Below are 12,433 nucleotides of genomic sequence, written 5' to 3' on the forward strand. Positions count from 1 at the left end.
CACTTCTAAAAATTCCAGTTTCTGTAGTCATGTTACGAACAAGTGTTAAAAGTTATTTCATATTCATCATCTTAGTCGAAAAGTCTGTAAAGTTTGCACTTGTGCTACGCATAATATTAATGCATAGTGTAGCCAATCTTTAGTATATAAATCATCATTTTTCTTTCTCTGTAGATTTATCTTGTACCTAAAACTTTGGCTCGAAAGCGAATCTGGAATAAAAAGTACCCCATTTGTATCGAGCTTGGTCAACAAGATGACTTTATGTCTAAAGCTCAGACTGATAAGGAGACTTCAGAAGAGAAGCCACCAGCTGAGGGAAGCGAGGACCCTAAGAAGCCACCCCGCCCTCAGGAGGGAACAAGATCTACCCAGCGAGATCAGATACTCTATCTCTTTGGGAGAACTGGCCGAGAAAAAGAGGAATGGTTTAGGAGATTTATTCTAGCATCTAAGCTAAAGTCGGAAATCAAGAAGCCATTGGGTGTCTCTGGAAGTAAACCAGGTAATGATGTTTGTGCTAAATGCTTATGCATTTTTAAAGGGCCACTAGGGAGAATAGAGAAAGAATGCCAAGTAGGAAGGCAGGAAGGAAGCCCACCCTGACTTGATGGTTGTCTGCCACCTAATGTACATTCTCATGACTCATTTACCGTCTAGGCTGATCGCTGTAACCCTCTGTCCCAAATCATTTAACCAACGGTGGATCCATTTGCAGATGCTGTTTATTAGCCTTTGCTGGTTATGTTTTCTTTGTATATGATGTGACTCCCCTGAGAGAAGCAGCAACAGAACCCCCCTAGTTCTGAGATGGCAGGTGAGTCAGGGAGATCCTTCAGGCTGGTGCTTTCGAAGGCCTGACCCTCAATATGTCCTCCAAGCGTGAGCTTGCCATAGAATGCAGAATCCTTGCCCTTGGTGAGCATTCGGGTCAGATCATGGTCATTCGGATTGATAACCATGCAGCACCTCTTTGCTCAGCTTTGACTGGGCTTGGAGCTGCAAGAGACACAAAACCAGTAAAAAGCAGCAGCTCCCCTGTCCTTCAGGTGTTGTGCCTATTATGCAAAACTGGCATGTATGAGTCAGGTGTTCACAAATTGCCATGCTATAATGAGCATGGTGTAACCAATAATTGGGACAAGACCAGTGTGGGTGTTATTAGGGAAAGCTTTCTTACATGGATCTGGAACAAAGACTAGGATGGAGCCACTCTGAGGCTTTCTCTAACAAGGCGTTTGTGTTGATCCGGGAGTTATGCTGGTCACATGAGTGTCACACATTTGCTTCAGAGTGCTTTGGTTCCTTCCCCTGGAACTTAATCTGAGCCTTTGCCCTGACTCGCTTGCTAACCTTCCATTCTGTCAGCTTTAACACCAGATTCCATCCCAATCCCAGCACTGAGATCCAAGAAGTCCCTTTTAAGAATCAAGATGAATGGGGAGATTACTAGATATATTTATTTCCTAGGGCTGCTGGGACAAAATACCACAAGCTGGGTGATTTACAACAGAAATGTATTCTCTCCCAGTACTGGAGGCTGGAAGTCTGAAATCAAGGTGTTAGCAGGGCCATGCTCCTTGTGAGACTCTGCATAGAATCCTTCCTTGCGTGTTTGCAGCTTCTGGTAGTGACCATCAATCCTTGGCCCGCAGCTGCATCACTCCACACTGGCCTATCATCACGTGGCATTGTCTCTCAGTGGCTCTGTGTCTTCTTGGAAGGACACCAGTTATATGGGATTAAGAGCCCACCCTGTTTAATGAATGGCATCTACAATGACTCTATTTCCAAATAAGGTCACATTCTGAGATGCTGGGGTTAGGACTTTAACATATTTTTTGGAGAACACAATTCAACCCATAACACTGAGTAAAAGAAAATTCAAGTGGGTAAGAACTCCTCAGCACCAGGCACTGCCTAGCTCTCCTGGTAGGTCTAGACCTGTGCTGCTGCTTATGGTAGCCTCCTGCCCCATGTGGCTTTTGAACACTTGAAGTGTGGCCAGTCCAGATGGAGATGTGCTCTAAGTGTAAGATGCACATTGGATTTCAAAGTCTTAGTCCAATAAAAGAACGTAAAATATCTCATTAATAACTTCTTATATTGGTTACATGTTGAAATAATATTTTAGATACATTAGGTTAAAATATATTCAAAAATGTATTCAAATTAATTTTGTTATTTCTTTTTACCTTTTTTTTTTTTTTTTTCTGAGATGGAGCCTAGCTTTGTCGCCCAGGCTGGAGTGCAGTGGCACGATCTTGGCTCACTGCAACCTCTGCCTCCCAGGTTCAAGCAATTCTCCTGCCTCAGCCTCCTGAGTAGCTGGGATTACAGGTGCCCGCCACCACGCCCAGCTAATTTTTATATTTTTGGTAGAGACGGGGTTTCACTGTTGGTCATGCTGATCTCAAACTCCCAACCTGAAGTGATCCGCCCGCCTCAGTCTCCCAAAGTGCTGGGATTACAGGCGTGAGCCACCGGGCCCAGCCTCTTTTTACCTTTTTAAATGTGACTACTAGAAAATTTTAAATTGTTTATGTGGCTCAGATTATATTCCTACAGGAAATATAAAGGTCTACTGGTCTAGGTACTGCAGCTCAGAATCAGGTAGCCCACGGGGGTTTATGGAGCCACCAGGAAACACCACTTTAGGTACTCAGGGGCCCCCCAGAGCACCTTCAAAAGGGGCATGTTATTCATGGACTTAAATAAAGCATTTGATTGTTTTTAATGAGTTCACATTTTTGGAAATCCTGCCAAAAGTTCCACTCACCACACAACAAACATAATGGTAAGAGTCAGAGACATGGGAAAACCTTCAGTGCACTCACTTGTACTAAAATCAAGCAAGGCTTACACACCACTAATGTCTTTTTGTACATCTGTAAGTCTGGGTTGCCATTGAAAGCTAAGAATTGAGATTTTTATGGTAAGTTTAACCCACCAAAAGTGTGATTAAACTAGTTAGCAAGGTAAATTGGTGAGGACTGTGCTGTTCTTCAAAACCATCTCTGACTCAGTGACTGCATAGGTGGTCAGCCATGAAGGTATGACTGGTCTGATTCTCTAAGGCCAGGTACATCTGTCAGTACCAAGAAGTTAGAAGTCTTCCTGCTCGACGACCTGCCCCTGTCCTCTCCCTCAGGGATGCTGTCACCAAAATCCTAGATTTCTCTAGCAACACGGATTGTGCTTCTCAGACTTGAATGTTTGAGGGGATCTTAAGATGCAGGTTCTGACTCAAGGTCATGGGTGGGGCTGAGAGTCTGCATCTCCAGCCAGCAGTGCCCAGGCTGCAGGTCAGGAAAGGCCTCCAGGAGAAACAAGAATCTGGAGACAGCAGGAAAGCCACATGGTCACTTGGCAGAATTCCATGGTCTCTGCCCAGGAAGGTCCTTGACTTTATCAGGGGCTGTTGTCCATGAGACCCACAGTGCAGTGACGACTTCTGTGCTTTGTCCCACTCAAGGGAAGAGTGAGGTGATGTGAAGAGGCTGTTCCGTGGGCAGTGAGCACCAGCCCGGCCTCATAGGGGTCTCCTTTCTTCCTCTACGTGGAGTGTGGCTCAGTCACAATGGGACCAGTTTGGTTTGAAGTGTTAGTGTCGTGCTGCCCTGTTTATTTCATCTTTTTTCTCTTTTTTATTATTAACTAAACTCTAAACTTTATTTGGATTTCACTGGTTTTTCTACTAATGTCCTTTTTCTTTTCCAGGATCCAATCCAGGATATTAAATGTAGTATAAGTTTACATTTATTTTTTAATGTTTTTGGTGTAACTTTTATCCTAGCATTTAAAAAAATAATGCTAAACATGAAAATGGTATAAGGATAATAGAAGTTACAAAAAATATATTTTTATAGTTATGCAGTGTAAAATACTAAATATTGAAGTGCTGGAAATTATCTGGCTAAAATTTAAATTAAGAAATGGCTTGTATGACACTTTGTGAGGCTCTGGGGAATATGGTTCCGATGGTTGGAGCCTCTCAGGAAGAAAATGGTTTGATTTGAGTTTTTGATTTTTTTTTTTTTTTTTTTTTTTGAGACAGAGTCTTACTCTGTTGCCTAAGCTAGAGTGCAGTGGTATGATCTTAGCTCACTGCAACCTCCACCTCCCAGGTTCAAGCGATTCTCCTGCATCAGCCTCCCCAGTAACTGGGACTACAGGTACGGGCCAGCATGCCAGGCTAATGTTTTGTATTTTTAGTAGAGATGGGGTTTCACCATGTTGGCCAGGCTGGTCTCAAACTCCTGACCTCAAGTGATTCACCTGTCTTGGCCTCCCAACGTGCTGAGATTATAGGCTTGAGCCACCGTGCCCAGCCTGGTTTGATTTTAACCACTCTACATTTCATCTGGCCATCAGAGTAAATCTAAATGAAATTGTTAGCATCAGGCACATCCCATGCTTAAAACCTTTGATTTTAACTACTCTACATTTCACCTGGCCATCAGAGTAAATCTAAATGAAATTGTTAGCATTAGGCACATCCCATGCTTAAAACCTCTCTGGTGCAACAAGGTCAGTGTTAAATCCAAGGCTGACTTCTGAGGCACTTTGCAGTCTGTTCCTGGCTGATCTCTCCATCCTTATTTCCTGTCCTCTGCCCGCTGTACTATGCTTAGAACTTCACTGAATCTCTCACTGGCCTCTAAACGTGCTGTGCCCTGCCACTGCTTTTTGCATTTGCTGTTTCCTCTACCTGGAATGCTCTTCCCCACCTGGGCCAGGAAAATGGCAACTATTCCCTCAAGATACAGCGTAGATGTCACTGCTATGAAAGTCAGCTAGGGTAAGCACCACTGCACTCTCTTGGGCAGAGGTAGTCACCCCCTTCTTTTCCCTAGAGAGTCCCTTAGTCATGCTGCAATTATGACACTTGTTACAGAAGATTGTGATTTATCTGCTTAGGTGCGTGAGTTCAAGGGCAGGGATTATATCTTCTTTTTAGCATGGTTTGCTTGAAAGTGCTTGATGCATAATTTGTCAAATGAAAGGTGACATCTTTGGAATTGCTGTGAGCTTGTGGATAAACAATTAATTAGATCTCTGCCCACTTTCCATTTACCCCTGATAGCACTGACAAGTTCACCGCTCCTTGGGATGTGTTGGTCCTATATTTGATCTTTTCCTAAAAGATCGTCAGGAGAAAAGAGAATAGTACCTACCAACTGTATTTCTTTACTCTCATTACTCTAATTATCTTGGAGACGAATAAAAACTGTTCTTAAAAATTACCTTAGAGAAAAAGGTACTTTTCAGGGTGGGAAATAACCTTATAAACGTTTTTTGTTTGTTTGTTTGTTTGTTTTTTGAGACAGAATCTCGCTCTGTTGCCCAGGCTGGAGTGCAGTGGTGTGATCTCGGCTCACTACAAGCTCCGCCTTCTGGGTTCACGCCATTCTTCTGCCTCAGCCTCCCGAGCAGCTGAGACTACAGGTGCCCGCCACCACGGCCGGCTAATTGTTTTGTATTTTTAGTAGAGACGGGGTTTCACCATGTTAGCCAGGATGGTCTTGATCTCCTGACCTTGCGATCCACCCACCTTGGACTCCCCAAGTGCTGGGATTACAGGCATTACAGGCGTGAGCCACTGCTACGGCCCCTTATAAATATTTTTAAACAGTCATTTGATAGCATTGTAGCTGTTTTCTCAGGAGTCCGCTTACTTTGCAGTGGTTTTCTTCATTGTGTGAATAGCCCCCTCTTCTTGGCTTCAGGGCTTTTGCCTGCACACAGCAGACACAACAGTCCCTCCGGGCACCTGACCCACAGCCGCAGCAGCAGCAAAGGCAGTGTGGAGGAGATCATGTCGCAGCCAAAGCAGAAGGAGCTGGTGGGCAGCGTGCGGCAGAAGATGCTTCTCGACTACAGCGTGTACATGGGCAGGTGTGTCCCCCAGGAAAGCCGAAGCCCCCAGAGGAGCCCCCTGCAGAGTGCAGAGAGCAGCCCCACAGCTGGAAAGAAGGTAAAGCTGGCTGCTGGGCCGGGCCTTTTTCACTTTTGGACTTAGACACATTTCTTCATGCCCCGAAGCCCTGTTCTGGGCACCGGGATAACAGTGGTACACAAGACAGAGAAGGACCCCGCCTTTGGGGAACTTGTAATCTACTCAGGAAGACAGCAAGAAACAAGCACCAGGTGGTGGGAAGAATGAAAATAAAGTCAGACAAGGGAGGAGGGAAAGTGGCCGGAACTGCTATTTTATTTATTTATGTATTTATTTTTAATTTTAAAAAGTTTATACTGTTTTTCTCTGCTATTTTGGATGGGTAGTCAGGAAGGGCCTCTTTGAGAAGGTGACTTTTGGGCACAGACCTGTTGGTCATGGGGGAGTGAGCTGCGGTGATGGGTGTGGGAGGAGCATTCCCGGTGGGAAAAGCAGTAACCCAAGGGCCCGTGGCAGGCATGTGCTTGGAATATTCGAGGAACAGCAAGGAGGCCTGGTCTGACAGTGAACAAGGGAAAGGGGGAGGTAGGGAGGCTGGAGGATCAACAGGGACCTTGGCTTTGTTCAGAGGTGGGGGAGGGATGGGAGGCCATGGGAGGGTTTTGAGCAGGGTATGGTGTTGACTGATCTACGTATAAAAAGATAAGTGACTCTTGGTGGAGAACTGGCTGTGGAGGGAAAGAAGGAGTGGGAGGTGACTGTCATAGTGAAGCCTGGACCAACGTGAAGGTGGTGACAGTAGGTGGTGAGGAGAGGCTGGGCTGGGGTGTGCGTGGCAGGAGACACTGGCTGGATTTGCTGTCGGGAGAGAACGTGGAGGCCAAGATTTGCACTTTGACCTAAGCAACTGGATGATCACTAGGGGTTGTTACAGAATCACTGGTGATTCAGGTCTCATTCCTCCATAACCATTGCATTTTCAAATTCTCAGTCTCCTCGGCTATGCCCGGTGCTTTTGAAGATTTACCATGAACATTCTTTACAAAGTGTAATGGGACATGGACTTAGGATCATCTGTGGTAAGATAACTCCTGTAAGCTGCCAGATGCCAGGCCCTGTTAGACACTTTAATAGAATTACTCTGCTCTCATGAACAGTCCTGCAAACTAGACAAGATTGTTTCCATTTTGTAAGTGAAGAAACTGAGGCTTGATGAAGTTAGGTAGCTTAGTCACACAGTTGCGGAGTGATGGAGTGTGCAAAACCTGACCAGAGACCCCAGGGCCCCTTGGCTCACGGAGACTCTTTTGCTGGGTTATTCTGAAAGCCTGCTTGGCCTGAGGCCTCCTGCCTCTACTTAGCACACTATTCAGAGGCACAGTCTCTGCCTGGGGGACATAGCCTCTCTTTCACATCCAGGTGTTTGACCTTCTTTTTTTTTTTTTTTTTTTTTGAGACAAGCTTTCACTGTGTCACCCAGGCTGGAGTACAGTGTCGTGAACACGGCTCACTGCAGTCTCGACCTCCTGGGCTCAAGTGATCTTCTCACCCTCCCAAGTAGCTGGAACTACAGATGTATGCCACCAGGTCCAGCTAATTTGTGTATTTTTTTAGAGTTGGGGTTTCACCATATTGCCCAGTCTGGTCTTGAACTCCTCAGCTCAAGAGATCTACCTGCCTTGGCCTCCCAAAGTGCTGAGATTACAGGTGTGAGCCACCACCCTTGGCTGTGTTTGACCTCTTACAATGACCATGTGTATTTCTGTTCTTAATGAGAAGCAAGCCATTGCTCTTTATCCGTTGATCTCTTCAGTGTGGAAGAGGTCACTCACCTGATCTGTTTGAATTTGTCAGGGCAATAAAAGACCATATGCTTCAAGCCTCCTGAGTAGCCAAGACTACAGTCACACGCTACCACGCCTGGCTAATTTTGTATTTTTAGTAGAGACGGAGTTTCACAATGTTGGCCAGGCTGGTCTTGAACTCGTGACCTCTGGTGATCCACTCTCATCGGCCTCCCAAAGTGGTGGGATTACAGCGTGAGCCGCTGCGCCTGGCCTCTGCTGAAGTTTTTGGTTTTTTTAGATGGAGTCTCACTCTGTCTCCCAGACTGGAGTGCAGTGGCGCCATCTCGGCTCACTGCAAGCTTCGCCTCATGGGTTCACGACATTCTCCTGCCTCAGCCTCAGGAGTAGCTGGGACCGCAGGCGCCCGCCACCATGCCCGGCTAATTTTTTTTTTAGTAGAGATGGAGTTTCACCGTGTTAGGCAGGATGATCTCGATCTCCTGACCTCATGATCTGCCACCTTGGCCTCCCAAAGTGCTGGGATTACAGGCTTGAGCCGCTGCGCCTGGCCGAACATTTTTTAAAACCACATTGCACTTCCTGGCCCCCTGTGGCAGAGTAGGAAGGAATAATTTCATCTTTTCTTAATACTTTAAAGACTCAATACAACAAACAGAAACTTAGGCCTGTCGTCATACAGGGAGTATAGAGGTCAAAAGGCCTGTCACCCCCAGTCTGAGACTCTGTGATACTTTCTCCCAGTTGTCAGCTGGCTGGTGTTGCTGTGTTAGCTTTTCCTTGAGCCCTTGTCCCCATCTTCTACCCCCAACCCTAATGTTAATTTAATGACTGATAGCTGCCATGGGCTAGGAAACTGAGAGCTAGAATTGTGTGAATTCTGGCTCTCAGTTTGAGAGAGCCAGAGAGAGAAATGTCTTTGAAAGGGCCTTTGAAGAAAGAAAGTACATGAGCTCTAGTGCTGGCCCCCCACAACCCCTTAGCCTTCCTGGAGCGTGCGTGAGCTGTGTCCTGGCTCTCCGGGATGGTCTGGCAGTGGAGACGGTCTTGACTTTTGTTCCAGTTACCTATTGGTGCAGAACAAGCAACCCCCAAAGTGGTGGCTTCAAGCAATAACAACTATTTATTTTCCTCCTGAATTTGTGATTCAGACAAGGCCTAGCGGATGGCTTCTGTCTGCTGCATGCAGACTCACCTGGGGAGGCTGGGCTGGGGGCTGGAGGATCTGCTTCTGGGATGGCTCACCCCCATGGAGGGTATGTAGATGCTGGTTGTTGACTGGAGCTCATCTGGGGCTGAGTGCTAGGGGGTCCTCAGTTTTCCATGTAGCCTGGCCTTCTTCAGCACAGAAACTGGGTTCCCAGGGCAAGCACCCCAAGAAGGAGCTGGGCTGAAACTGTGTTACCTACTGTCATAAGTAAGGTGCCACTTCCATCACGCTCCATTAGTCAAGGCAGCCACAGAGCCCTCCCAGGTTCAAGAAGAGGGGCATAGATTTTACCTCTTGCCATGGGAGTAGCAGATTCCCGGAAGAGCCTGTGGGATGGGAAATGTCATCGCACCATTTTGGGAAAGTGGGGTCTGCTCCGGTGTTCTTATACTACATTTATTCCTTCCTTTACAAGTCAGTGGAGATTATTCTTTGCCAGTTTCTTTATTTTGTGATTTGAGCTAATGAAGGCCCTCTTCCCAATCCCTGTTGGTTTTCTTTTCTGTGCATGTGAAACATTAACATGGTTCCAAAAATCAGAGCTGTACAAAGGCATATTCAGAAAAAAACTTACTTCCCCAGCTTTATTCCTTCTGTCTCTCCAGGCCATTCCGACTCACCCCCTGTAATGAACCAGCCTCCTTAGTCTCTGGCTTATACTTTCTGTATTTCTTATTTCCCCTTCTGTCTTATTAAGAGGCTGGCATGCTATGGATATTCTTTTGTATGTTGTTTTTTTCACTTACCAATACATTCTGGAAATCACTCCCCATCGGCTCATAGGCCCCCCCCACCCCCTTTCTTTTTAAACAGCTGCAAAGTGCTTCACTGTGAGGATGTTCCATAGTTTATTCAGCCTCTCTCCTTTATGGGCATATAAGTTTACAATATTTTGCAATTATAAACAATGCTGCAGAATACCTTGGTGACTGTTTTTTTGTGCTGTTTGGGGTATGTCTTCAGTGTGAAACCTTAGAAGTAGGATTGCTAGGTCAGATGGTGAGTGCACACATAGTTTTGTCAGATATTTCCAAATTCCATTCTATAAGGGTGGCAGCAATGTTTATTCCCAGCAGGAAAGTATGGCAGTGCCCATTTCCCCCACAGTCTTGCCAAATGCGGACCATTTGGAAGTCATTAGCACTCATCTCCCTTGCCAAAGCCAAGTTATTTTTTAGGGTCCATATCGCCTCTGATATCATGAGTCCAGGAAGGACTTAGAGGGGTGAGGGATACACAGGAGCCCTTGGCATCTCTTCAAGTTGTACCATCACATCTTCAATGTCAGCCACCCACTACCCCCGAGACTCTTGCCTGAGTGGCCTATTCCCTTCTCTTTCAGAGGTGGGGCTTAGAATGCAGCTCTAGCCTTTGCCGCAACCTCTTTCTAACCCCCACCCTCACCCTACTTCTGCCTCTTATAGGTCATGGCTAAAGCATCTCTTACCCTGAGGACTCTAGGGCCTGATGGCCACTTGTACATATTTGGTCTCCTTTTTCTCGTGTTGCTCAATGCTAAACGAGTTCGACCACTGTTCAGGAAGTGAGTGGAGCATTGTGAGATCACTGGTACTCAGGATCCAAACCAATGTTAAACATACGCAGTGATAAAATTAGTAAAGATAGACTAGATTTGTATTAAACGATGCTAAACATTATTGGCAATTACTCCTTTTTTTTGAGGCAGGATTTCACTCTGTCACCCAGGCTGGAGTGCAGTGGCACAATCACAGCTCACTGCAGTCTTGACTTCCCACGCTCAAGCGATCTTCCCACTTCAGCGCCCCAAGTACCTGGGACTGCAGGTGCGCCCCACTACCCTTGGCTAATTTTTGTATTTTTTGTAGAGATGAGGTTTCGCCATGTTGCTCAGGCTAGTCTCGAACTCCTGAGCTCAAACCCGCCTCAGCCTCCTAAAGTGCTAGGATTACAGGCATGAGCCATTGCACCCGGCCTTTTGGCAATTATTCTTACCTATGATAATTAAAAATGTTTAGGGGATTCTTCATATTGAAGTAACAGCTTTGGAGCTATTAAGCTCAAAATTTGAATTAGAAAATATCACTATTTTAGGGGGCAAGGGCCTAGTTTTCTAAATGTTTAGTGCCTGGTTTTGGGAGGGATTTAATTCAGGAAACAAGGAAACTCTCTTTTTAAAAACATCTACAAGTACAATAGTACTACTTCCAGCATGGGTACATCAGGAAGAGAGACCCCACAGGCCGGCTGCAGATTTGCTCAGGGGTGTGAGTCCAAGGAAGCTGCTGGTTCTTTGTGCCCTGTATTGCCTGCCTGGGAGAGAGGCCATGGTGCCTGTCCTCCAGTAGTGAGGCTCTGGTGTTCAGGTTGCATAAGGCACTTCCACTCTCCATTTCAACAGACGGCTTTAAAAAATGTTAGAGATAATATTAACATATGCCACCCAGTATGGAGAGTCCTGTCCTCATTATTACTAGTTGTGCTCATCATCTCATGTCTATAAACTGGATTACAAGATATTATTACCTGTTTCGTGTTATCAGAAGATGAAAATGTTACAAAGCAAATAGAAATCAATAGAAACCAGGAAGTCCGTAACCGGCAGAATAGTTTTGCAGGACTTCCCTTGCTGCCCCCACAAAGTAGGCTTTTTAAACACCTAAAAGTGGAATAGGAAAATGTTTTTGTTGCACTAAGTAAAAAAATGAAGCCATATATCCAATTTAAAAATAAACTTTAAAAAGAATACAGACAAGAGTGCTAAAACAAATCAGTGGAAAAAAGAATAGTCTCTTCAACAAATGGTGCAGGAACAACTGGATATCTACGGGCAAGAGAATGGAGTTGGCCCTCTACCTCACACCATACACAAAAATTAACTCAAAATGGATCATAGACCTCAATATAAGAGCTGAAAGTATAAAACTCTCAAAACAGAAGTGAATCTTTGTGACTTTCGGTTCGGTAAACTTTCTTAGCTAAGATACTAAAAGCATAAGCAACCAAAGAAAAGATAGGTAAATTGGACTTCATCAAAATTAAAAACTTTTGTGCTGCCAACAATACCGTCAAGAAAGTGAAAAGATAACCCACAGGATGGGAGAAAATGTTTACAAGTCATGTATCTGATATGGGTCTGGTACCTAGAAATATAAAGGACTGGTACCTAGAAATATAAAGGACTCTTACAACTAAATAACAAAGAGATAAATAACCAGATTAAGAAACGGGTCTGGGTGCAGTGGCTCACGCCTGTAATCTGAGCACTTTGGCCAAGGCAGGAGGATCACTTGAGCTCAGGAGTTCAAGACCAGTCTGGGCAAGATATTGAGACTGCATCTCCACAAAAAAGAAGAAAAAAAAATTAGCCAGACATAATGGCATGTGCCTGCAGTCCCAGCTACTCAGAAGGCTGAATCAGGAGAATTGCTTGAGTCAGGGAGGTCAGAGTGGCAGTGATTAGTGATTGCACCACTGCACTCCAACCTGAGCAACAGAGCAAGACCCTGTCTCAACAAAAAAGCACAAAGGATCTGAATA

The 12,433-nt window shown here is 45.3% G+C and overlaps 1 protein-coding gene across 3 annotated transcripts in view; it reads left to right on the forward strand.

Moving 5' to 3' along the window:
* TEX2 (testis expressed 2) overlaps window positions 1-12,433 on the forward strand; it is a 114,489-nt gene that overhangs the window by 64,882 nt on the left and 37,174 nt on the right. For all 3 annotated transcript variants that reach the window (XM_008012102.3, XM_008012104.3, XM_008012103.3), the window contains exons 4-5: window positions 175-505; window positions 5,730-5,977. In XM_008012102.3, coding sequence (XP_008010293.1) covers window positions 175-505; window positions 5,730-5,977 — 579 coding nt within the window. The remainder of the gene's footprint in view (window positions 1-174; window positions 506-5,729; window positions 5,978-12,433) is intronic.

Source organism: Chlorocebus sabaeus, chromosome 16 (genome assembly GCF_047675955.1).
Source record: "Chlorocebus sabaeus isolate Y175 chromosome 16, mChlSab1.0.hap1, whole genome shotgun sequence".
In the NCBI taxonomy this organism is placed as follows: domain Eukaryota; kingdom Metazoa; phylum Chordata; class Mammalia; order Primates; family Cercopithecidae; genus Chlorocebus; species Chlorocebus sabaeus.